The 27,840-nt window shown below is 42.4% G+C and overlaps 1 protein-coding gene across 4 annotated transcripts in view; it reads left to right on the top strand.

Annotated features, from left to right (window-relative positions):
* The window catches only part of col27a1b (collagen, type XXVII, alpha 1b), a 591,175-nt gene that overhangs the window by 165,540 nt on the left and 397,795 nt on the right, over positions 1-27,840 (top strand). For all 4 annotated transcript variants that reach the window (XM_073052881.1, XM_073052882.1, XM_073052884.1 and 1 more), the window contains exons 8-9: positions 4,648-4,692; positions 21,849-21,902. In XM_073052881.1, the coding sequence (XP_072908982.1) occupies positions 4,648-4,692; positions 21,849-21,902 (99 nt within the window). The remainder of the gene's footprint in view (positions 1-4,647; positions 4,693-21,848; positions 21,903-27,840) is intronic.

Here is a 27,840-nt window from a genome sequence, read left to right as displayed (position 1 = left end):
ACATTTTCGAAATGCTATCGCCAGAGGTTCTATAGCCAAATCAAAGAGAAAGGGACTTAAGGGGCATCCCTGACGGGTGCCACGTTTGAGATTGAATACTTGGGATTTCTGAAAGTTAGTTAGAACAGAAGCAGTAGGACACAGGTACAGCAATTGGATCCAAGAGATGAAACTTTGGCCGAGGTCAAATTTTTCTAAGACTGCAAAAAGGTAGTTCCACTCTATACGATCAAATGCTTTCTCCGCATCAAGGGAGATAACACATTCAGGAGTCCCAGTTGGAACTGAGTATAAAATATTAAATAGATGCCAAATGTTAAAAAAAGGGAGACGGTTTTTAATAAAGCCTGTTTGGTCATCAGAGATAATGGAGGGAATAACGGTTTCTAATCTATGAGCCAACACTTTAGCTAAGATCTTTACATCAACATTGAGCAGAGAGATCGGCCTGTACGAGGAACACTCTGTTGGGTCTTTGCCCTTTTTTAAAAGAAGAATAATAGATGCCTCATTGAAAGAGGGTGGCAATTTGCCGTAGTTAAACGAGTCAGATAATACTGAAAGTAACTGAGGGGAAAGAAGTGAGGAGAATGATTTATAAAATTCCACAGGGAACCCATCAGGTCCAGGAGATTTCCCTGAGGACAGTGCAGAAATTGCAAAAGATATTTCTTCTAGTGATATAGGCGCATTAAGTTTGGCTTTGAAATCAGATGAAAGTGAGGGGATATTCAGATTCTGTAAAAATTGATCCACAGAGATATTGTCATTCAGGGATTCAGAGGAATAAAGCCGAGAATAAAAATTTTTAAATGCGTCATTAATTTCTAAATGATCCGATGTAAAGTCTCCGTTCTCCTTCCCGATCTTTGTAATATGTTGTTTGGCTTTAGAACGCCTCAGCTGATTGGCTAGGAATTTACCAGACTTATCCCCATGAATGTAAAAGCGGCTCTTGCTTTCGAGAAGTTGGCGTTCGACAGGTTGAGTGGACAGAAGGTTAAATTTAGTTTGGAGTTCAATGTGCTTCTTGTATAATTCAGGGTTCTTAGTTTGGGCATATAATTGATTCACATCTTTAATCTGGTTAATGAGGTCTGATCGATCTGCACGGGATCTTCTATTGAGATTTGCTGTGTAAGAGATTATTTGACCCCTCAAATATGCTTTCATGGCATCCCAGACAATCTGGGATGGCACTTCAGGTGATGTATTAGTGTTAAAATAGAAGGTTATCTGGTCTTTAATAAATTTTATGAAATCATCGTCCGGTAATAAAGTTGAATCGAACCGCCAGTGTTTGTTCCTCTGAGGGAGACCGGGAAAGTTGAGAGAGAGGGTAATTGGGGCATGGTCAGAAATCAGTATACTCTGATAGTCACAAGTGTGGGCAAATGGGATAAGTTGGTTATCGAGTAGGAAATAGTCAATTCTAGTGAAGGTATGGTGAACATGTGAGAAAAAGGAATAATCTCTCTCCGTAGGATGGAGGAAACGCCATATATCAGAGATACCAAAATTAGAGAGAAACGACTGAATAGCTAAGGCAGATTTGGTAGGTGATCTGGTAACAGAGGACGATCAGTCCAGTTTAGGATCCAACCAACAGTTAAAGTCACCACTCAATATAAGAGAGTATGAGTTTAAGTCTGGTAGTGAGGAAAAAAACCGTTCAAAAAAGTTAACATCATCAAAGTTGGGGGCATACAGGTTTGCTAGTGCAACTTTAGTGTTATATAGTTTACCAGAAACAATAATAAAATGGCCATTTGTGTCCGATATTTTATTATGGAGTTCAAAAGGAATATTTGAGTTAATAAGAATGGAGACTCCCCTAGCTTTAGCGGCAAAGGATGAATGAAAATGCTGACCCGCCCACTTGGACAGAAGCCGGGAGTTATCAAAACAACGAATATGAGTTTTTTGGAGGAAAGCAATGTTTGCTTTGAGTTGTTTAATATGTGAGAATACCTTCCTCCTTTTAACAGGGTGGTTCAGTCCCTTTACATTCCAGCTCACAAATTTAAGTGCACTAGCCATTATCAATTACTAATGCATAAAAGGCAGCAGGCATATAAAAAATCAAGTGGTACAATAGCAGTCTGGGAGCAGAGATGTAAACATAGATTCGTAAGGTCAAAATATAAACATGTCCTAAACAATAAAGAAATGTTGGAACTGGAAAACCCACCCCACCCACACAACCCAAAACTAGACGGCTACCAAAACAAGTAGCTAGCTCTACCAAAATACAACTTCCAGATCTGTGTCATTGACAGCAGTTCCGTATAAATGCTATAACAAACAGTAATTAGTTTATGCACTAGAAAACATAACTACAGATTAGAACACCTTCTGCCGAGATATACAACTTAATACAGAGAAAATCAGAAGAAAACCAAAACTAACCTATCCACGAAATATTATAGAAGAATAAAGTAAGAGAAAGGGAAAAAAAGGGTAAGAAGGAAAAAGAAAAAAAGAGGAAGGGGAAAATTATAAATTCAAGACGAGTATTTATCAACCGTTTACCGAGAAGGGAGAAAAAAAATTCAGAGAATGGAAAAAAAGGGGGTGAAAAAAAGAAAAAGATAAAATAAATAAATATTTAAAAGAGAGGAAAAATAAATCAGCAGTTGAACTGTGAACCGACAAACAGGGAGGCCTTCACTAAAGACTTAAAACCTCCAAAACAAGTTAGAATTAGTTGTAGAGCTCTGTAGGTAAAGTTATACAGAGGTAAAAATAGATTACACACACACCAAATCCCGGGAGAGATTGTCAACAGCCTTTAGAGTTTCAGTGAATAATGTCTGAGTGATTCAAGTGAATTCCGAGTCCAGAGAAAGTAATTTTACTACGAGGAGTACTTATCCACCATTTTAGGAGGTCCGATCAGATTCCGAAGATGACTGGATAGCCGGAAGACTTGCCACAAACGCTTCAGCTTCCCTCACTGATTTGAACCACTTGAATTCCCCGGTATTAAACTTGATTCTTAGGTCAGCAAGATTACAAAAGGAAGGTTTGAAACCACGATCAAAAAGCACTTTCATTACGCCTTTATACTCAGCGCGCATCTTTAAGGTCTGGGGTGCAAAATCTTCCACAAAGCGAATGGTTGTGTTGGGCTTTAAATTCTGCCCTGTGTTCGTTTAGGAAGAGAGACAACCAACACCGGAATATTACAAAACTTGGCTTTAATGCAGAATAGTATCTGGCACAGCGAGTGTACAACCCTCGCTGGAGAAGGCACGTTCTTCCCTCCCCTTACATTCTTTCTTATTTATACCCCTTTTCCCCAGCCCACCCCTCGCTACACATATTTGGTAATGCTGGACACTTGTGTCCTTCTCATTGGTCCGATGCCATTTTTTCACGAGTTCCCTGTTTTACTGAATCACGTGACACTAGCAGTTTCAGCACAAAGGAATCCTTTGTTTCGCTCCCTCCCTTGTATTCCTGTCTTCTAATATCACGCGAGCCACTCCTGACCTGAACTGGCAGTCGCAAATTAACCCTAACAGTTGTATCCTGGAAAGAAAAAGAGCCTCTGCGACGTGCCTCCACAATCAGACTGTGTTTTACCTGGTATTGATGGAAACACAAGATTACTGGTCGCGGACGGGAGCCCAGAATTCCGGGGGAAACATAGACTCTGTGTGCCCGTTCGAGCTCGGGCGGGTTTGGAAGCAGATCCTTCCCGAATATCTCACAGAGAAACTCGGCGAAAAACTTCACGGTTGACCCCTTCTCAGTTGCCTCTGGTAATCCCAGAATTCTGATGTTGCAGCGTCTGCTGCGATTTTTGAGATCCACCATTTTGGAAAGGAGTTTATTACATTTTTCCTCTAAGCTGGAACAGAGAGTCTCCAAGTATCGAACCCGACTTTCTAAAGCTTCAGAAGTCGAATCGATGCGAGATAAGTGTTCAGCATGTTTGTCCACTTTATCGTTGATCCGATCCAGTTTCTCTTCTAACTGTTTGAAAGCGGTTTTAATTTCCTTTAAGATTTAGTTGTTGAATTTTAAATGTTTTTTTTATCTACATGAATTACATAGGTTTTTTGCAAAGAGTGGCAGGTGTGTGGAATGTTTTGTAAGGATGGTGGTAGAGACAGGTGCTTTAAGGACATTAAAGTGTCTTTTAGATAGGCACATACATGTAAGATAAATGGAGGGCTATGTGGGAGGGAAGGATTAGATTTATCTTGGAGTACATTAAAGAGTCAGGACAACATCTTGAGAGAAAGGGCCTGTACTGTGTTCTGTGTTCCATTTACCCATTTGACCCATTTGCCTTAAGTTGTTCCCAAAGGTAGGAAAATTAGTCTTCTTGCAATGGAGTGTGATCAAAACAAAAAAATAATTTTTCCATCTTCTGAAATATTTGAAATTGTGGCATCTTCATAATCATTTAAAAGAAGATAAATCAAGTTTCTATATTTGCTACCAGAAAACCACACATTTAGATTTTGACTTGAGGAATATAGTCATTCAGAATTTTCTCAAGAATTTGGGTTATGCCTCCTCTATTGTTGACAGATATTGATTCTATCGTGATGTTCCTCGTGTTCCTGTATTTGAGATCTTGCCTATATTTCGGTGAATGTTCTTTTACAAATTAAGTAATGTTGTTTTCTTTAGGGACTGAAGGGTTACCCTGGACCACGCGGCCATCCTGGCGAACCAGTGAGTGTTTACTTCTCTTTCTACTCAGTGCTGCTACACTACATTGTTTAGTTTTGAAGACAGTATACAATGATGTAATTCAGTAAATTCAAAGGTTCATCTCATTATCAAACTATGCATGCACATTACAACTCTGAGATTTGTCTTCTCCAGATAGCCACAGAATACAGAAAACCATGTAAGTAGTTGAAAGAAAACAAAAGCTTGCAAACCTAAAATACTCTCAACTCCTCCCTCGCAAAAAAACTAACAAATCACCGAAACCCCACCCACCAATCTGCAACAAGAAAGAATGGGTGAGGACACAAAATAAACACTGAACTGAAAGAAGCCAATATGAAATAATAAATCTCAGAATTTCGATAACGTCTCCCAAGCATCTCTGAGGAAAGTGTCTCAAGCTCAGTGGACCCTCTGATGGCAGCGACTCAAACCAGCAGCCTCTCCAATTGCATCAACTCGATTGCTAAAATTGCTAAAATGACTAAGTTGTCTATTTCCTGTATCTTTCTATGTCCTGCCTATATAGTTCAAATGTTTCATTTCCAACATTAACCCATATAAATCTCCAGGCAACCCTGTACATATTTGTGATGTAAAAAATGTCTCCAGCGGTGTTCAGAAGCTTCCTGCTTCATATCAGTAGCTTCCTCTTGGTTTTCACTACTCTCAGTCATGCAAGTCCCGGGTGGAGACTCAGGAATATCATCGTACTCAGATATAGAAGGAATCTTTATTGGTATTTCTGTAACAATTTTGTTTAGCAGGTCAGGGTTGTTACTCGTGAGATGAGCCCCCAGACCCAGAGGACTGGTGGACCGCTGTAAGTCTGACCTCTATTCTTTGGCCTGTTTGGCATGGGTGACACTACCAAGAGCCAAAGCCTTCACTCCAGCCAGCATAGCTCTCTGGGCCATTGAGGCATACAAGCCTCCAGACCACAAGATTGTGTTCCTCTTGGAGGTCTGTGTCCTAATATGCTTCAGTAATTCACCATGAATGCTTCTTAAATGCTATGAAAGTCTCCACCTCCTCCATTTCTCCACCCCAACAGTTGTTCTAGATTCCAATTTTTCCTCAGATTTTCTTTAAAGCTCTTACTACTCAGCTTAAACCTATGCTTTCTAATCTTGTACTTCTCTGGCATGGGGAAATGTTTCTTAATATCTTTCGTATCCATGACTCATAATTTTATATATCTCCATCAGCCAGCCCTTCAACCATCTCTGCTCCAAAGAAGGCAAGCCAGCCTTTCCAGGCAAAAAAGGCCTTGGCCTGAAATGTCGACTCTTTATTCCTCTCCACGGATGCTGCCTGACCTGCTGAGTTCCTCCAGCATTTTGTGTGTGTTCTCAGATTTCCAGCATCTGCAGCATCTCTAGTATTCAACCTATCCAGTCTCTGCTCATAACTGAAATATTACATCTCAAGCAACATTCTGCGGAATTTTCTCCACACCCTCTGCAACTCTCTTATAGTGTGCAACCAGAAACAGCTTGTAATCTCAAAAAAATAAGTGTCCTGTGAAGTACTTTATTTGAAATTAAAGTACAAATCCACTATTTTGATTCTGGTACTAATAAATAAATTATGCTTAAATGAGAGTAAATTCTAATTGGAGATCAAATATCCTATCAGAAGCATGCTGGAACATCGATGACAATATTTAGTAGTAAGATTAAAATATGTAGCAGGCACAACAAATGGCCTGCTCTCTGTCAGTCATATTGTTACACTCCAACAATTATATTTTATTGGAATGGTGATTTTTAAAACCACTTCATAAGCATTTGATGCGCAAGGGACATGTATGTATGTATGAATGAATTTGCAGAGAATGTTGGACAATTTACCATCAAATGCACTTGCATTTCCAAGAACTTTTGGCAGGGTGTAGCTTGATTATTAGATCCAGCTGCTTTTAGATGTCTGTTGATCTTTTTTTTTAAAAGAAAAATAGCTTTTACAGATACTTTTTTTTAAAAAACAGTAAAATATTTAAAAAAGTAAAAAGACTGGGAAATTCCTTTCAAAGGACCTGCAAAAAGACAGCATGGAAAGAAGATTCTGTGTTTAAGGTTGCTAATGTAGAAGCTAATATGTAGATCCGTTTTAAATTCCACTAGACAGACCTTTAAATGCACGACGCTGGAAGAACTCAGCAGGTCAGGCAGCATCCGTGAGAAAAGAGTAGCCAACGTTTCAGGCCAAGACCCTTCATTAGGAATGGGGGGGAAGAGAGGGCCGAAGCCCAGTAATAGAAATAGGGGAGGGGGGAGGGCTAGAGGCGCCAGGTGGAGAACCAATCAGAGGAAGGATAAGGGGGGAGGGGATAAACATGAAAGAACTGTAGAGATAAAGGAGCAGAAAGTTGAAAGGGGAGAGAGGCAGAGAGGGACCTAGGATAGGGGAAGGGGAAGGGGGAGGGAATTACCGGAAATTGGAGAATTCAATGTTCATACCACCAGGCTGGAGGCTACCCAGACAGTAGATGGGGTGTTGCTCCTCCAACCTGAGTTTGGCCTCATCATGGCAGTAGAGGAGGCCATGTATGGACATATCTAGATGGGAATGAGAGGCAGAGTTGAAGTGGGTAGCAACCGGGAGGTCCTGTCAATTGTGATGAACGGAGCGGAGGTGCTCGACGAAGCGGTCCCCCAATCTGCGTCGGGTCTCGCCGATGTAGACCTTTAAATGCACCTGCTGGAATCATTTACCTTGACGGGATATTTATTTCTTGTGTAAGGACAAATAAATGTGTAAAGATAAATTCATTTAATTTGAGCTGAAATGTTTCTTCAACTGAAACAATTCATTTAGACTGTTGTCATCTCCAATACAAATATTCTAGTAAAAGCTCTTGGAGTGACATTACCCACAGACTACAAATGGTGTTGGTAATTATTTATGTGCAGATGTTATAACTCCAACTGAGAGCAGATGCAAGATTAAATAAAAATACAGAAGGTGCTGTATGAGATGGACCACTCTATCTATTAATTTAAAGTCATAGAGAAGTACAGCACAGGAACGGGCCCTTGGGCCCATCTAGTCAATGCCAAAACCATTTAAACTGCCCACTCCCATCAACCTGCACCGGGACCATAGCCCTCCATACCCCTACCATCCATGCACCTACCCAAACTTCTCTTCAGCTTGCATAGACCACTTGTGCTGGCAGCTAGTTTCACACTCTCACAACCCTCTGAGTGAAGACGTTTCCCCTCATGTTCCCTTTAAACATCTCACCTTTCATCCTTAACCCATGACCTCTGGTTATAGTCCCAACCAACCTCAGTGGAAAAAGCCTGCTTGCATTTACCCTATCTATACCCCTCATAATTTTGTATACCTCTATCAAATCTCCTCTCAATCTTCTATGTTCTAAAGAATACAGTCCTAACTTATTCAATCTTTCCTATAACTCAGATCCTCCAGACCCAGCAACATCCTTGTAAATTTTCTCTGTACTCTTTCAATCTTATTTACATCTTTCCTGTAGGTAGGTAACCAAAACTGCACACAATGCTCCAAATTAGAACTCGTCAACATCTTATACAACTTCAACATAACATCCCAGCTCTTGTATTTAGTACATAGATTTTTGAAGGCCAATGTGCCAAAAGCTTTCTTTGCAACCCTATCTACCTGTGACACTGCTTTGAATGGCCTGTATTCCCAGATTCCTTTGTTCTGCCACACTCCTTGGTGCCCTACCGTCCACTGTGTAAGACCTACCCTGGTTGGTCATACCGAAGTGCAACATCTTGCACTTGTGTGCATTAAATTCCATCTGCCATTTTTCAGCCCATTTTAACCACTGATGTACATACCTCTGCAAGCCATGATAGCCTTCCTTACTGCCAACTGCACCCCCAATCTTGGCATCATCCGCAAATTTGCTGATCCAGTTAACCATATTATCATCCAGATCATTGACAATCAACAATGGAACCAGAACCAATCCCTGCAGCACATCACTAGTTACGGACCTTCAGTCAGAAAGGCAGTCCTCTGGTTTCTCCCACAAACCAAATGTTTCATCCAATTCACTACCTCATCCTGAATACCAAGAAAGTGATTCTTCTTGATCAGCCTCTTGTGCGGGATCTTGTCAAATGCATTACTAAAGTCCATCTGGACAATATTCACTGCCTTGCCTACATCCACTTTCCTGATAACTTATTCGAAAAGCTCTATAAGATTGGTTAGACATGCCTTACACACACAAAACCATGGTGACTATCCTTAATCAGTCCACGTCTATCCAAATACTCATACATCTAGTCCATGAGAATACCTTCCAATAACTTTCCCACAACTGATGTCAGACTCAGCAGCCTATAATTTACTGGTTTATGTTTAGAACCTTTTTTAAACAGTGGCTATCCTCCAATCCTTCCCAGTAGCTAAGGATGTTTTAAATATCTCTGCTTGGGCCCTGGCAATTTCTGCACTTGCCTCCCATAGGGTCTGAGGGAACACCTCATCAGGCCCTGGGGATTTATCCACCCTGATTTGCCTCCTCCTCTGTAATCCATGCAGGGCCGATGAGGTTGATGCTGCTTTGCCTCACTTCTGTACACTCTGTGTCCATCTCCTGAGTAAATACAGATGCAAAGAATTCATTTAAGGTGTCCCCCATCAGTTTTGGCTCCACACATGGATTACTGTTCTGGTCTTGCAGAGAACCAATTTTGTCCCTTGCAATCCTTTTGCTCTTTACATATCTGTAGAATTTCTTCAGATTCTTCAGATTCTCCTTCACCTCACTCCATGCCTTCTTTTTGCCTTCCTAATTTCTTTCTTAAGTGTTCTCTCGCATTTCTTATACTCCATAAGGACTTCATTTGTTCCTACTTACCTATGCTATGCACTTTACTTTGATCTCTTGACCAGGGTCTCAATATCTCTTGTAAACCAAGATTCCCTACACTTGTTGTCTTTACCTTTTATTCTGTTAGGCACATACAAGCTTTGTACTCTCAAAATTTTGTTTTTGAAGGCCTCCCACTTACCAAGCACACCTTTGCCAGAAAACAGCCTGACCCAATCCACATTTGCCAGATCATATCTGATACCATCAAAATTGGCCTCTTTCCAGTTTAGAATTTCAGCTCACAGACCAGACCTACCTTTTTGCATATTTAATTTGAAGCTAATGGCATTGTGATCACTGGATGCAAAGCATTCCCCTACACAAACTTCTGGACCTGCCCTGCCCTAGATAGCAGATCCAGTATCACACACTCTCTCATTGGGACTTCTGCGTTCCGATGAAGGAAACTTTCTTGAACACATTTGATAAACTCTATCTGATCTAGTCTTTTTACAGTACGGGATTCCCAGTCAATATATGGAAAGTTAAAATCACCTAGTATAGCAACCTTATGTTTCTTGCAACAATCTGTGATCTCTCTACAAATTTGTTCCTCTAAGTCCCTAGGACAGTTGGGTGGTCTGTAATATAGTCCTATCAAGGTAGTGGTACCTTTTTTATTTCTCAGTTCCACCCATAATACCCCAGTAGTCGAGTTCTCCAGTGTGTCCTGACAGAGCACTGCCATGCCTGACTAGTAATGCCACCCCTCCTCTTTTAATCCCTCCTGCTCTGTCACATCTAAAGCAACAGAAACCCAGAATATAGAGCTGCCATTTCTGTCCTTCCTGCAACCAACTAATGGCAACAATGTCATAATTCCAGGCATTGATCCATGCCCTGAGCTCATTTGCCTTTCCTACGATACTTCTTGCATTAAAATTTCATGTAAACTATAAACCTTTCTGTTGAAAAACTGAATTAAAAGAGGGCGTAATTGCCCCATATCTATGGGCTAAATTTACAACAAAAACTTAAGGTTTATCTATTATATTCCACATCTTTTCAATGGTGTAATTTATGGTATTTACTGCTAATCAACCTCTCTGACAGCAACATTTTATTGGACAAATGTGAAGTCCTACTCTTAAGGAATTTTGTTTTGTTGAAGATAAATTTTTAAATTAAATTAAAAGTTTATTTCTTCTCTCTTAATTGTTTTCCTTTTCATTTCTTTTTCTCTTTCTCATTTGACATTGGGCCAACCGTTGTATTACAGTTCCTCATTTGCTGTTTCTGCATTTTGGTGGTTAAAAGGGTACACAGTTATTTTCCCTATTCACCTGAATCCCAGATACCGAATGATTTCCATCCCCTACTTCTAATAACTCATGGAGCAAGATATGGAGGTTTAGAGGCAAGGGCAGGTTTAAATAATCATCATCCAAGATGGCGGCGCGATGCAGCTTGCAGCGGCCACTCCGGAACTGACTATCTGTTATTTGTGAAGTGGGGTGCCGTGCGCAATCATAATCGATTGAAAACGGACGTGGAAGCACGGAGAAACATCGGGAAATTCCAGGAAGACCTTCTTCATTGCTGCTGCTGCTGTGAGGTCTGGAACTCTGCTGGGAAGAACAGGCCCCCAGTCCTCGGGGTCGCATTGCCGATGGCCGTTGGCGGGGCCGTCTTAATATGCTTGGCAGAGGATGGTGCTCGGAGAAACTGTGCTGGAGGGGATGGTCGTCGGCTCGGAGGTTCGACGGACTTGGAGTCCGTTCGATGGACTCGGGTCGCTTTCGGTGTGTGCTGCATCTGCGAGGCTGGTTTCGACGGAGTTTCCATTGTGTGCTGCGTCTGCGAGGCTGAGTTGGGTGGTGCCGTGGAAGTCCATAGCGGGGGTATTCCCTTCTGCCGCCAGCGTGGGATGGCGAGTCTGTCGGGACCCTGGGGACTTGTGGAAACTGTGGTGATTTCTTTTGAACTTACAGTCCTTTAACATCTTGGACTATTTTTACTGTGCCCACAGTCTGTTTTTTAATCAATTATGCTATTGTTTGCACTGTTGTAACTATATGTTGTAATTATGTGGTTTTTGTGCAGGTCTTGTAGCTTTAGTTTTTGATCTTGTTTTGTCTGGTGGATTTGGAGCTCCTTTCCGGGGAATGTGTTAGACGGTAGTGCAATATTAATACGCAGCAGCCTCTCCGGACTCTGGATTGGGGATTGCCAAACGTTACGTGGATTTTCTGGTGTAGTCTGTTTTGTCATATGCTTTTGTGATATCATTCTGGGGCAAAGTTGTCTCATTTTTTAACTGCATTGCATTTGTGGTTTCTAAATGACAATAAACTGAATCTGTATCTGAATCTGAAATAGCAGCAAACACATTTCACTGGCCTATAATAAGAATATCTAACTTGAGAGTGAACTGTTGATCTTTGAATTTCATTCTTTGATGAATACTCAGCTGATTTCTGCTGTTGAAGTGACATCTTCAACTGAGAAGAGGGAAAAATTGTAAATTGATTTCACTTATTCTTTGGTGATTTTGCCAAAAAATGTGTACATGGATCCAGGCAAAGATGAAATGATCTTGGTTGAGATATGTTCATAGCTAGGATTTGACATGCCTTGCTGTATGACATGTTAGCCACACAAAGCTCCCAACACGGTGGATCTGAAATAAAAGCTGAACCAAATGGAAGTGTTTGGTTCATTAGGGCAGCATCTGTGCAGAGGAAAAAAGAGTAAAAATTGTAAGTCAGTGGCTTTTGTTCAAAGGTTCTTATGGAAGATCATCAACTTGAAACACTAACCCCTTTTCTCTTTTCATATTGGCTATAAATGTTTTCAACACTTTGCTTTTTCTAATCTGCTTTTTCTTAGTGTATAACCTCATGCTTTCCCATAATGCACCCCCACTACCACTTTCATGTCCAATCACTCAGCCTTTTTATATCCTTCAGTGGAGAAGAGAGAATTGAGTTGGAAAAGCATAACGGGTTGTGGAAAAATCAGTGAAGGTGGTATGCAGATAGTCCAGGGCTGAGGTTCCCAACCTGGAGTCCATTACTTAATGGTACTAGTCCATGAAATAACAAAAGATTCAGAGCACAGTTGATGGATGGGGAGAAAGGAGAAACAATTAACCTTAAAGAGACAGGAAAAAGAATTTGGGAAAGAGATGTTTTCTGGATAGTCAAACATACCATAGTTGGAAGAACTGAGAGCTGCAAAGGATTTAGCAAGAGGGAATTAAATTTGAAATGTTTTTGGTATGTGGGAATTGTCATCAAGGAAATGAAGATGGTTGAATGGGATTTGATGTGGAATAAATTTAGAGATCAGGGCAGTGAGTGAGCTGCAGTAAGGAAATTATCCTGTAGAAAGGTGATGATAAGAAACTGGAGAGTCTAATAAGGAATTCATCTGGATGTCATAATGCAGATAGCTTGTTTGTTTGAGACAGAGGTCGGGAAATGGAATGGAATATGGGTTCAGAAATAAAAGAACGCTGTTTAGGATGAGGAATTGAGACAATAGCTTCATTTTTCCCAGCAGGTAAACTTCCTAACTTCCTCCTTCTAGTTACTTCCTAACTAGCAAGAGGAAAGTAATATACATTCAAAACTAATTTTGAAAAAGAAGTTTGACAGCATATAGCAACAGAGAAATAGCTGTTATAGTTTTTTTAAAACTATAAGTACAAGAGATATAAATAGAGCAGTTAATACAAACATCTGTCAAAAATAAGAATAAATAATAGACTGGCAGCTGAACTTCAGATATCAATGACTGATAAGGAAAATGCTAAAGAAGAATACAGTGATGCAGATTTTTTTTAAAAAATAAAGGGATGAAGAAAACTGTAAAAATTAATTTAAAGATAGGAAAATGAAACAAATATTCCATGAAAAACGATCTAGTGCTTTCCCGGCATATGTAACAAATAAACTCTTTTTGGGCTTCCAGCCAGGTACAGGTATTGATTATAATTGATGTTTCATAGGCAAGCTCTGCCACCTTCATCAGGGATGATGCCTGGCCATGTCTAGTCCAGTGATATTTATACCCCCGTCATCTGACCCCCCGATTGGTTAGTCCTCATCCAATCAGGTTTCTGCTCTCCCACCTTGTTTACAACCGAATTCCAGTTCTTACCGATATAAGCTGCTCCGCATTCACAGGGAATCCTGCAAGTGTGATGCACCATAAATAACTCTTTCTGAGACGTGAAGTCGAGATATCGGCTTTTATTGACTGGAAGAAAGAACAAGCAGTAGTTGACCACCATACTACATCCTGGAGAATGAGGGCTGGGCTCAGGCCTCAATCGTCTTTATACCAGGGTCTGTGGTAGGAGCCACAGGAGCAGTCAGCAGGGGGCGTGTCCAGACAGGTATATGTAGTTCACCACATTCACCCCCCCTTTGTTTTAAAAGAGGGTCCCCATGGGGCGAAGTTTCTTACAAGTATATTTACAGGTTAAGTCTATCAGGTGGTCGAATCTGTCGCTGCGATCTACGTAGCACCGGCTGTGATTGCACAGGTACTGGTGGTGATTGCACCGGAGACGGTGGTTGTGCTGGTTCCGGCCTAACTGGAGGTGTCAGCCCACTAGTGATCCCTCATGCGTGTGCGAGACGCCCGGTATAGGAGTGTCGTGAGGTGTCTGTGTAGGGCTCGGTGTGCGCGGTGTCACCTCGGGTACAGGGTTCATAGTTACCGTGGAGTGTTCGGGGTAGTGGTCTGCTGCTCCTGCGGGCGCCAGGTCGCGGACGGAGACCGTGTTCTCCCGCCCATCAGGTAAGACCACGTAAGCATACTGGGGGTTCGCATGTAGAAGGTGAACCCTCTCAACCAGCGGGGAGTATTTATTGCTCCTCCCATGTTTCCGGAGCAGCACTGGCCCTGGGGACATCAGCCAAGCTGGTAGGGTGGTCCCAGTGGCAGACTTCCTGGGAAAAGAAAACAGGTGCTCATGAGGGGTGGCATTGGTGGACGTACATAACAGGGAGCGGATAGAGTGGAGTGCCTCAGGGAGGACCTCCTGCCATCGAGAGACCGGCAACCCTTTTGACTTAAGAACCAAAAGTGTGGCCTTCCACACTGTGGCATTCTCCCTCTCCACCTGTCCATTCCCCGGGGATTATAACTCGTGGTCCGACTAGTAGCAATGCCCCTAGCCAGCAAGTACTGGTGCAGCTCGTCACTCATAAAGGAGGACCCTCTATCACTGTGGATATAGCAGGGATATCCGAACAGAGTGAAGAGCTGGCGCAGGGCTTTTATGACGGACGTGGTAGTGGTGTCAGGGCAGGGGATGGCAAAGGGGAACCGCGAGTACTCGTTGATAATATTGAGAAAGTAGACATTGTGATCGGTGGAGGGAAGGGGGCCCTTAAAGTCAACACTCAGTCGCTCAAAGTGGTGGGTGGCCTTGATAAGTTGCGCCTTTTCAGGACGGTAGAAGTGTGGTTTGCACTCAGCGCAGACTTGGCAGTCCATGGTCATCATCCTGATGTCCTCAAGGGAGTAAGGCAGGTTCCGGGCTTTCACAAAATGGTAAAATCGGGTGACCCCTGGATGGCAAAGATGTGCATGGAGGGCGTATAGCTGGTCGAGCTGTGCGCTGGCACACGCTCCCCGGGATAGGGCATCAGGGGGCTCATTGAGCCTTCCAGGCCGGTACAGGATATCATAGTTGTAGGTGGAGAGTTCTATTCTCCACCGCAAAATTTTATCATTTTTGATTTTGCCCCGCTGTTGGTTGCTGAACATGAACGCAACTGAGCGCTGGTCGGTCAGCAAGGTGAACCTTTTGCCGGCGAGATAGTGCCTCCAGTGCCTAATAGCTTCCACTATGGCCTGGGCTTCTTTCTCCACCGCGGAGTGCCGAATTTCAGAGCCTTGAAGTGTATGAGAAAAGAATGCTACTGGCCTGCCTGCCTGATTGAGGGTAGCACCCAGCGCGAAATCGGAGGCATCACTCTCTACTTGGAAGGGAATGGTCTCGTCCACCGCATGCATCGTTGCTTTGGCAATGTCCCCTTTAATGCAGCTGAAGGTTGCGCAGGCCTCGGCAGAGAGGGGAAAAGTGGTAGACTTGACCGGGGGCGAGCCTTGTCTGCGTAATGGGGGACCCATTGGGTGTAATAGGAAAAGAAGCCCAGGCACCATCTGAGGGCTTTGAGAGTGGTGGGAAGAGGGAGTTCTAACAGGGGGCGCATACGGTCGGGATCAGGGCCAATGACCCCGTTTTCCACGACATACCCAAAGATAGCGAGTCGGGTGGTTCCGAACACACACTTGTCCCTATTATAAGTAAGGTTCAGGGCTTTGGCCACTTGGAAAAATCGTTGGAGGTTGGTGTTGTGATCTGACCAGTCATGACCACAGATGGTGATGTTATCCAGATAGGGAAATGTGGCCTTCAGTTGGCACTGGTCCACCATCCGGTCCATTTCCCTCTGGAAGACCGAGACACCATTTGTGACACCGAATGGGACACGCAGGAAGTGATAGAGCCTGCCGCCCACCTCGAAGGCGGTGTAGGGGCGGTCCTCTGGGCGGATGGGGAGCTGGTGATAAGCGGATTTCAGATCTATTGTCGAGTACACCTTGTACTGAGCTATCTGGTTGACCATATCCGCGATGCGGGGTAGGGAGTACGCGTCAAGCTGCGTGAACCTATTGATGGTTTGACTATAGTCCACGACCATCCTATTTTTCTGCCCAGTCCAAACAACAACCACCTGGGCCCTCCAAGGACTTGTGCTTGGCTCAATGATCCCCTCCCTGAGCAGCCGCTGCACCTCTGACTGAATGAAGGCCCTGTCCCCCATGCTGTACCTCCTGCTTTTAGTTGCCACAGGTTTACAGTCGGGGGTCAGGTTAGCGAACAGTGGTGGGGGAGGGATCTTGAGGGTGGAGAGGCTGCAAGTGGTGTCAGTGGCGCAGCTGTCGGCATGGTGCTGGGTGGGATGTGTGGCTCGGTGTGTGTGTGTGGTCAGTAGCGGGGTATATGACGAAGTCCCACAAAACTGAGGATTCCTGACAGTGAGTGGTGGGAGGGGCCCGTCATTTGCCATAGTCACACTTTCGAGGTGGCTCTGGAAGTCCAGCCCCAATAGCACAGGCGCGCACAGTTGAGGCATGACCAGTAGCGCAAAGTTCCGATAATCTGTGCCCTGCACCACCAATGTCGCTATACAACCCACCCGGATGTCTGTGGAATGCGACCCAGAAGCCAAGGTGACCCTCTGGCTTACCGGCCGTGTCACGAGTCCGCAGCGTTGCACTGTGTCCGGGTCAATAAAACTCTCAGTGCTGCCCGTGTCAAACAGGCAGCTAGTCCTGTGCCCCTCCACCAGGATGTCCATCATTGACCTTGCAAGCTGGTGTGGGGCGCTTTGGTCGAGGGTTACGGTGGCCAGAGTTGAACTGCCGTCTTGGTGCCCGGTAAGCACCAGTGGGTAGGGGGCAGGGCATGTTGGCGCCGACAAAGATGGCCGCCCCCATCTGGGCATGCAAGATGGCGGCCCTCATGCCTCGCACGAGATGGGCAGGCAAGATGGCGGCCCCCATGCCTCACACGCAGCGCTGCCCGACCCTGCTCGTGGTTTAGACTTACAAACCTTGGCGAAATGGCCCTTCCTCCCGCAGCTGGAGCAGGTCGCTTCTTGGGCCGGGCAGCGTTTTTGGGGGTGTTTTTCGAGTCCACAGAAGTAACACTGCGCGGGCTTGCGACTGGCAGCAGCTGTGGTCGGGTTTGGGGAGTTCGTGGAATCGCAACTGGCAGCGGCGTTGGCGAATTCGCTCGCGGGAACCAGCGGCGGTGGGGTCTGAGGTGTCCACGGAACCGGCGGGGGATCGCGCGGCTGTACAGCATCAGCGTTGTGCAGAGCAGCCTCCAGCGTGTCGGCCGTCTCGATCGCCGAGCGTAAGGTAAGATCGGCATTTTCCAGCAGCCGCTGGCGCACATACACTGACCTGATTCCTGTAACAAAGGTGTCTCGTACGAGGAGCTCCGCATGCTGTTCCACCATGAGTGTTTTGCAATCGCAAGTCCGCACGAGTGTCTGTAGGGCTCAGAGAAACTCGGCGCTCGATTCTCCAGGCCGCTGCCATCGCGTAGCTAAGCGATGTCTTGCATAGACGGTGTTCACCGGCCGCAGGTACTGTCTTTTGAGGGCTTCCAGTGCCCCTTCGTAGGTCGGCAGGCCTCTGATAAGTGAGTAAACTTTCGGGGTGACCCTCGAGAGGAGAATTCGGTGCATAACAGCGGGTTCAGTTGCACTAACCTCCTCCAAGTATGATTGGAAGCATGCAAGCCAGAGTTCAAAGGCAAGAGCTGCTTCAGGGACTTGGGGGTCCAAATCCAATCTTTCCGGACGTAAAACGCTTTCCATGTTTTAAAACTTCCAGTCAATAAAATTGATGCACCATCAATAACTCTCTCTGAGACGTGAAGTCGAGATATCGGCTTTTATTGACTGGAAGAAAGAACAAGCAGTAGTTGACCACCATACTACATCCTGGAGACAGAGAGGCCGGGCTCAGGCCTCAATCGCCTTTATACCGGGGTCTGTGGGAGGAGCCACAGGAGCAGTCAGCAGGGGGCGTGTCCAGACAGGTATATGTAGTTCACCACAAAGTGCTAGCCAACCTGAGTCCCAGGTCACCTTTGATCCACATAAGCTGTGATTTGAACTTCCTTACAGGTTTATAGATGGTATTATTCCAATTTTCCTTCAAGATCCTGGCAATCCTTCCAGAAACCATGGAAAGATAGGGAAGTCAAGCAGCAGTAACAAATTCCTCCTTGTGGTTAGGTTTCCTGGTTTTTCCGTCAGCTTAAGGGCCCGATTGATTTCCTTCAACTCGTAGCCATTCTGCAGGAATGTCGTGCATAATCATCTTATTTCTTCAGGAAGACTCTCTAGGTCTGAAATAGTTTTTGCACGCTTAATCAAAGTAGAAGGAACTGCTCTACATTGGGAGGTGTTCTGGTAGCAGTTATTGTTGAGGTGTAAGTCCATTTCTGTGGGTTTCCAATAGGTACCATGTCTAAAGCTACCATCCAGTTTCTGTTGTATTAGAATGTCCAGGAACGGGAGGCAACTATTCTTCTCCATCTCCATCGTCAGTTGAATATTTGGATGTATAAGCAGTATTAGCCAGATGGGATGCCCAGTGAAAACTCACATCAAGGACCACAAGAGGTGTATCCATTTGGCTTATCTGGGGAAATCAGCGGTAGTGGAACACTGCATTTGCAATGGCCATAGAATTGACTTCGATGGTACAAAGCTACTGTGCCACACCAATGGCTTGAGGGACTGCCTGGTGAAAGAAGCCATTGAAATAAAACTAGAGGAAAAGAATTTTAACGAAGACAAAGGTCTAGCTCTAAGAAAGAACTGGAATTCAATTGTAAACAAGGTGGGAAAGCTGAAACCTGATTGGATAAAGACTAACCAATCAGGAGAGACGAACTACAGGGGTATAAATGCCACCAGACTAGCATGCCCAGGCATCATCCCTGGTGAAGATGGCAGAGTTTGTCATGGAAAAGTCACTTATAATCAATACCTGTACTCAGCTGGATGCCCGAGAAAAGTTTAAATGTTCCATGGTTTAAAAGAATTTTATGCTGTGCTGCAATTTAGTGCATTCAGTGGTTTACTAAGTACACCTTCTATCAAACTACTATTGTATATTTGTTCCCGCACTTGCTTTGATGGGATCTCAGTGTTATTTGTTACAACAAAGTGTGCAGAGAAGTCAAAAAATACATGTTGCAAAAGCCTATAACATGCACTAAGTGAAAAAAAAAATTCTCGTCTCTTTTTATAATTAAATAGACGCTCCCAGTATAACCATATAACAATTACAGCATGGAAACAGTCCATCTTGGCCCTTCTAGTCCGTGCCGAACGCTTACTCTCACCTAGTCCCACTGACCTGCACTCAGCCCATACCCCTCCATTCCTTTCCTGTCCATATACCTATCCAATTTTACTTTAAATGACAATACCCAACCTGTCTCTACCACTTCTACTGGAAGCTCGTTCCACACAGCTACTACTCTCTGAGTAAAGAAATTCCCCCTCGTGTTACCCTTAAACTTTTGCCCCCTAACTCTCAACTCATATCCTCTTGTTTGAATCTCCCCTACTCTCAATGGAAAAAGCCTATCCATGTCAACTCTATCTATCCCCCTCATAATTTTAAATACCTCTATCAAGTCCCCCCTCAACCTTCTACACTCCAAAGAATAAAGACCTAACTTGTTCAACCTTTTCCTGTAACTTAGGTGCTGAAACCCAGGTAACATTCTATTAAATCTTCTCTGTGCTCTCTCTATTTTGTTGACATCTTTCCTATAATTCAGTGACCAGAACTGTACACAATACTCCAAATTCAGCCTTACCAATGCCTTGTACAATTTTAACATTACATCCCAACTCCTATACGTTCAGTCTATTTAGAAGGTATCTAATAAAGTGGCCACTAGGTGTATGTTAGTGGTTTTCTGCTGCTGTAGCCCATCTGCTTCAATGATCAGAGTGTTGTGCATTTAGAGATGCCCTTCCGCACACCATTGCTATAATGCATGGTATTTTGAGTTACTGTCATCTTCCTGTCAGCTTGAACCAGTCTCTCCATTATCCTCTAACCTCTCTCATAAACAAAGCATTTTCACCCACAGAACTGCCACTTAGTGTTCTTGTTTGCACTGTTCTTTATAAACTCTAGAGACTATTGTGCATGAAAATCTCAGGAGATCAGTTTCTGAGATACTCAGGCCACCCTATCTGGCACTAACAATCATTTTATCATCAAAGTACCTTAGCTCCGATTTCTACCCCATTCTTATGGTTGATCTGAATAACAACTTAACATTCATTGAGTTGCTGCCACATAATTTGTTGATTATATATTTGCATTAACGATCAGATATACCTAATAACATGGCCACTGAGCATATGACACATGTAGAACTATTTTACTTTTAAACTTTTATGATGCATTATTGTTGAGAATTAGATTGGAATCGATGTGCTTCACATGCTTACTCTTCTCCAGCTCTTTTGTTGGGGAAAATGTCCTTGTGTCTGCACTAGCTTACCGTAGAAGCTTTTGATAAATGCTGGAGTTGCCTTCCAACAGTGGTTGAAACAGAAGCTTTTAAATTATACTCAGCATGTCTGTATCAATTTAAGACATCTGGATACTGTGAGGTCATGTCAGTCATCACTAATAATATCTTGTAACTATTTCTGTTGGCAGCCCTTGAATGTTAATGGTGAAGGAACCATTTGCATTGTCTTGAATCAACAATCATAGAGAGCTGAATTCAATCTCTTTAGTGATCTTTTCCTTTACTATGAAGCTGCAAAGTTTTGGAGTATGTACTAAAGCAAAAAAAAAACAACAATTGCTGGGGATCTTAAGAAACATGAGGAATGCCTTTATATAGCAATTTTCTGTCTACTGAAGAATAATTCCTGCATTAAGTTGCCTGTATCAATGCCTAAGTTAAGTTGGCAGACAGAGAATGTCACCCAAATGTGTTAAGCATTTGTGGGTTAATGCAATTAATAATAATTTTCCAGGCTGCTCTCTATGGAAATTAGTTTAGTGCTTGGCTGATTCTAAACTGATTTTTTTTCTGTAACAGCAACTGCAGATTTTGTAGTGAGCTGAGGACAGGCCAAATTTATTCTGGATCACAAGAAAAACATTGGATAAGAAGTAGGGGTACAATTAATTTGGAACGTACATTTTGGCCATTTTTAGATGCTAAGGACATGCCCAATTTATCAGTAGTACAAAATTACCCCACTTGAACCCCACAGTGGGACCAATATAGATCATATCATTTTTTAAAATATTATTCCAGATGACTTGGACCAATCTGAGTCTGTTAAATTAGGAATAGTTCTTTGCTGTGCAATCATTCCTCATGGGGCAAACTGAAACATGAATTCCTTGGAACAAGGGACATCCTAGAAATTAATGCCAAGTTTTTACACTGAATCATGCTGCACTTGGCAGTGGATTGCTTTAATTGTGTTCATGCATGAATACTATATCAGTAACACATCTGGAAAATAGCTCTCAGTGACATAGGCTAGAGTATGTTTAAAGCTGTAATTCCAGTCGAAACATTACTCTTGCATGATGAAATAAAAATTATTGCTGAAAATAAATTTACTTGAAACTCCTCGATATTGAGCGTGGAAACAAAATAAAGTCGAAAATGATGCACGATTTGGTGATCTATCAGGTAATAGTAAGGGTAACATTGTCCACCTCTTTCCAACAGGGAGAACGTGGACCGGATGGGAGCCGAGGTGCCAAAGGTTATCCTGGCAGGCAGGTGCAGTAAATCTTCTCGTGCCGTGCAGTTTGATACAGAGAATGTACATTTCGCAAAGTTTGTTTAACTAAGATTCTGCTGAATCATCCAAAAGAACACATTAATGTATGGTGGTTGATCCTACTTTGCGTATAGCTTTTTGATTAACACTTTAAAATCCAAAAATGAAATACTAGTTTAACTGGCTGATAACAATTGATTCTCTGATATCATTTTTTTTATCTTATCAAATATGCTTACAAACCATAAAGACCATGAAACATAGGAGCAGAATCCTAGACATCCCCACGACAGAAAATATCCTCTCCGTGTCCACTTCGCCTTTCAATATTCCATAGGTTTCAATGAGATCCTTCCTCATTCTTCCAAAGTCCAGTGGGTACGGGCCAGAGCTATCAAACGATCATCATACATTAACCCTTTCGTTCCCAGGATAATTCTAATGAACCTTCTCTGGACCCTCTCCAATGCCAGCACAACCTTTCTTAGATAAGGAATCTGAAACTGCTCACAATACTCCATGTGCGGTCCAACCAATACCTTATTAAGCCCCAGCATTACATCTTTGCTTTTGTATTCTAATTCTCTTGAAATGAATGTTAACATTGCATTTGCCTCCCTTACAACTGACTTGTCCTGCAAGTTAACATTTAAGAAGTCCTACATGAGGACTTTGAATCTTTGCATCTGTCTTTTGAATTTTCTCCCTGTTTAGAAAATAATAGTCTACACCTTCCTTCCTTCTACCAAAGTGCATGACCATACACTTCCCTATGCTTTATTTCATCTGCCACTTCTTTGCCCATTCTCCTGATCTGTTTAAGTCCTTCTGCAAACTCCCTGCTTCCTCAACACTACTTGCCCTTCCATCTAGCTTGGTATAGTCCACAAACTTGGCCACAAAATCATCAATTCCTTCATCCAAATCATTGACATATAATGTGAATGAAACGGTCCTAACACTGACCCCTGTAGAACACCACTATTAACTGGCAGCCAGACACTAAAGGTCCCCTTTATTCTCAATCTTTGCTTCCTGCCAGTCAGCCAATGTTCTGTCCATGCTAATATCTTTCCTGTAATACCATCTTGTTTAGCAGCATCACGTGCAGCACCTGGTTAAGCACCTTTTGAAAGTCCAAGTAAATAACATCCACTGACTCCCTTTTGTCTGTCCTGCTTGTTATTTCCTCAAAGAATTCCAACGGATTTGTCAAGGAAGATTTCTCCTGAAAGAAACTGTGCTGAATTCAGGCTATTTTATCATGTGCTTCTAAGTACTCCCAAACCTCATCCTTAATGTAAACTCTTATCAACTACTAGAGTCAGACTAACTGGCCTATAATTTCCTGTCTTTTGTCTCCCTCGCTTCTTAAAGAGTGGAGTAACATTAGCAATTTTCCAGTCCTCCAGAACCATTCCAGTATCTAGTGATTCTTGAAAGATCACTACCAATGCCTTCACAATCTTTTCAGCTACCTCTTTCAGAACCCTGGAGTGTTGCCCATCTGGTCCATGTGTCAAATCTATGTTCAGACCTTACAGATTCCCAAGCCTCTTCTCCTTAGTAATAGCAACTACACTCACTTCTGCCCCCTGATGCTCTCGAATTTCTGGCATACTGCTGGTGTCTTCCACAGTGAAAACTGATGCAAATTATTTATTAAATACAGCCACCATTTCTTTGTCCCCCCATTACTACCTCTCCTATGTCATATTCCAATGGTCTGATACCCACTCTCGCCTCTCTTTTACTCTTTATATAGAGTGGATTGCAGTTAATTTGGGCACATGAGGACCAGTATATTTTGGCCCATTTAAACAGCTGCTCCAAATAGCTGAAGTTTCATGGAAATGGTAAAAAAAGTATTAAAAAAAAGACAAACTACTGTTTAACTGAATAACAAATTATTAATTTAAATGAACAACAGAACAAATTAGAACATTACCAGTACTACTGGTGGTTGTCCACCATATCCGATGATGACAGGAAACCTGTGCAGGATAGTTTTTAAAGTGGAAAAGTCACTGCGCTAGTGCAGTTACGCTTGCTCTACCTCAGAAGTCTGTGTCCTGTGGTATGAGTAGTCGTCACAGCTTCCCTGGTTGCAGAGGATGACCATAACTTTTTCTATGCCTCGTCATGCCTTTCGCTCTCCAGGGAGCATTGCAGAATCTCCTTTCAACTGAGATACAGACTGCCAGAGCTGACTTTGCATGCTAGGACAGGCATCTTTACCTTTACCAGGGTTTGAGATCCACCAGCTACCGTACCTGGTTTAGCCCACCAGTCAAAGTGGAGTACTGGGATGTGGTCCCTGTTACATGCAAACAGGTACTTGGAGTCATAAGAAAGAGCTGAGTGTCTGGTGGACACCAAAAGTAACACTCCATATGATTGTCGATGCCTTCAAATTCTTCATAGTTACTAACTTGTTGATGTAGTGAAATCTTTCCATTTTCTCTCCCACTTCTGGCATTTCCAAGTCTGAATACTTGAAACCGCAGTGGGCAAAACAGTTCTGAATGACAGCTTATTTCCCACCGACAATCACTGACAAAAGTCACTGCTTTTTGAACACAAACACACACAACTGATGCTACTTTAAAACTTTTCAGTCTAAGCACAGTGTAGTGTCTGATAGACACCCAAGTGCGCACGACTGACACTAGTTAGAAACTGTTTGGCAATGGTCTCTTGGCCCAATTAAGTGGCACAGTGACCCAAATAAGCAAAGGAAATCCCGGCTGTTTTCTCAATTAGTTTTGTGTTCTTTAAGCGTTGTACCAAATAAGCAGCTACCCCAATTAACTGGAATCCACTGTACTATAAAACCGCATATTTGTTCCTAATAGTTATCGACAGAGGAATTCATCCAGGATACATTGCTGTGTTCTTTTGATTGACTGCAAATGAACAAAATCGGCACAGACACCCAGTGCAGATAATGAGCTGCCTTCATACATTGCTTTCAATGATTGCATTATTCAGATCTTCATTTTCATTGTAACCTTCAAGATGATTGTCAAAGCCTTCAAGTTCTTCGTAATCCCTAATTTATTGAAGTGGTGAAATAGTTTCATTTTCATTTCCATCCATTTCTGACATCTCCAATCCCGAATGCTAAAACTGTGATGAGCAAATCCATTCCAAGTTGTCTTTCTTACTGCTTATTTCTTGCCAACCATTGGTGACAAAAATCACTGCTTTTTGAACAAAAACACACACAACTGATGCCATTTAAAAACTGAGTATGGTGTAAGTATGGTGTAGCGTCTGCCACATAGGTGCACGTGACTGATGCTAGTTAGAAACTGTTTGGTCATAGTCTCCTCTCCAAATTAAGTGGTTTAGTGTCCTAAATAAACAAAGTGAATCCAGGTTAATATTTTTGATTAATGTTTGTTCTTTAAGAGTTGTTTCAAATTGACCAGAACCCATAGTACCTGAAAAAAAAATTTCAGTATACTCTTTTATATTATTGGCTAGCTTACCTACATGTTTACATAGAACATAAAACATAGAAATGTACAGCACATTACTGGCCCTTCGGCCCACAATGTTGTGCCATCCATGTAACCTACTCTAGGAACTGCTTAAAATTTCCCTACCACATAGCCCTCTATTTTTCTAAGCTCCGTGTACCTATCTAAGAGTCCCTTAAAAGACTCCGCCTTCACCACCGTCACCAACAGTGCATTCCATGCACCCACCACTCTCTGTGTGGAAAAACTTACCCCTGACATCTCCTCTGTACCCACTTCTGAGCACCTTAAAACTTTCCCCCTTTGTGTTAGCCATTTCAGCCCTGGGAAAAGGCCTCTGACTATCTGCATGATCAATGCTTCTCATCATTTTATACACCTCTATTGAGTTAATGCAAATTTCATAATAGGTAAATAACTAAATGTAAAATATTGATATGTGGTTGATAATGTCACTACACATCCATCTGGAATTTATGCACAATGCAGGAAGATCGTTATTTTGCTTTTGAATTTTTCATAAACTCACATTTATGGACACAATAAATTTGCATTGCTGTAGCAAATATAGATGGTGAACAGATGTCATTGGCATAGTTGGCTGTTTTTAATTTTAACTAGTTCCTGGTTCTGTTTTCTCAGTCAGACTCTGGAATGTTCTGCTTCTGTGCCCAGGACTTTATGCTTATTTGCTTTATTAGTTTAAAAATTGGAGACTGGCAAACAGAGAAGCATGAACAACAACACCCGATGTCTCCGGATTTCACTTAGGTCGCATGTGTTGTTCTATCAACTACAGTTCAAGTTTGTCTTTCAACCATACACATGTATACAGCTAAACGAGACAGTGTTACTCTGGAGTCAAGGTACAAAACATAATACATACAATCACACACAGCACATAGAGTTACAATAGCGCATACAGTCACCAAGTAATTATTAGCGCAGCCCCTGGATGGCATGGCTGAAGACTGAAGGTGCATGGGATTTGTCTGTGTTTCATCCATATCCCTCTAAACACTTCTTGTCCATGTACCCATCCAACTGCCTTTTAAATGTTGATATTAGAGAGACGAAGGAGATTGTAGATCCTGGAATCTAGAGCAAAAAAGAGACTGGTAGAGGAACTCAGTGGGACAGGCAGCATCTGTGGATACAGATTGTTTACAGATGGATACAATTTGTTATTAGTTTTGACAATTGGAAAATCTTTGCAAGGACTGCTAACACAGAAAATCAAAGATGTGTAGATACTGAACTCTGAAATAAAGATAGAAAATGATGGGCATGCTCCATTGGCCACTCAGCTTTTGCAGAAAGAGAGACAGACCCTTCTACAGAAGTGGTAAAATAAGCCAAGTGAAAGAGAGGGGCTGCAGCAAAGGAAATGTCTCTGATACAGTGAGGCCCAGGATTGCCAAGGTGATTCTCTTCTTCACTGAGGTTTCTGGTTGGTAGATTGATTAGTGAGGACAGAAGGATGAAAGGACCCGTAGAAGTTATGAAATGCAGGTGAAATCCGGAGAGGAAGAGGTGTCTTTGGAGCGAGAAGTTGAATTAATATTACAGATCTTATAGCAGAATTGGCAGTTATTTGAATTTGTTGAGTTCGATAATGAATCCTGAAAGCTGCAGTGTGCCCAGATGGAAAATGAGATGCTGTTCTGTAAAATACAGAGCTCAAAGATACAAACAACTAGGTCAGAGTGGGTGTGGGGTGGAGAATTAAAGTGGCAGGCAACAGCAACCTGTGTGCCACTCCTGCAGACTGAATAGTGGTACTCTGTGAAGTGGTTATTTGAGCTGTATTTGGTTTCTTTTCAGTGAGCACTGAAAGACATTCAGAAGGTTGACATGAGTAAAATTTAATTATAACTTCACTTGGATTGACTGTGTATCTTTACATGGTGATCAGGGAAAATAAAACAAAAGAGATGTTGCACTATTTTCACAAGTCATTTGCCCGAAGGTCTCCGTGAAATGAGAAATCATAAAAGCATTTTCACTTGAAGAACCATATTATTTTTCTTTCATACACTGAATTTCTACTTCAATTTCTATCAACAGAATTCACCCTCTGTTGCACTAGAATCAATGTTCTTTCGGACGATTCTTTACCACATTCGACACTACCCTATCGCTGGCTAGTAGAGTGAAGTATTAACTGTTTGTTTTAGATACAAGTAACTTCAAAAGTATTAGGGAATTTGCTATCTGTTACAATATAATAAAAATATATATTGCTCTATAAAGGTAGATTGCAGGCAAGCGCAATGGATATTTCCCTTATCGATAGATAGATAGATACTTTATTCATCCCCATGGGGAAATTCAACATTTTTTCCAATGTCCCATACACTTATTGTAACAAAACTAATTACATACAATACTTAACTCAGTAAAAATATGATATGCATCTAAAATCACCCTCTCAAAAAGCATTAATAATAGC

The sequence above is a fragment of the Hemitrygon akajei genome, chromosome 7, assembly GCF_048418815.1.
Source record: "Hemitrygon akajei chromosome 7, sHemAka1.3, whole genome shotgun sequence".
Lineage (NCBI taxonomy): Eukaryota > Metazoa > Chordata > Chondrichthyes > Myliobatiformes > Dasyatidae > Hemitrygon > Hemitrygon akajei.
The sequence above is the reverse complement of the archived record's forward strand: the minus strand, read 5'-3'. Positions and strand labels throughout refer to the sequence as shown.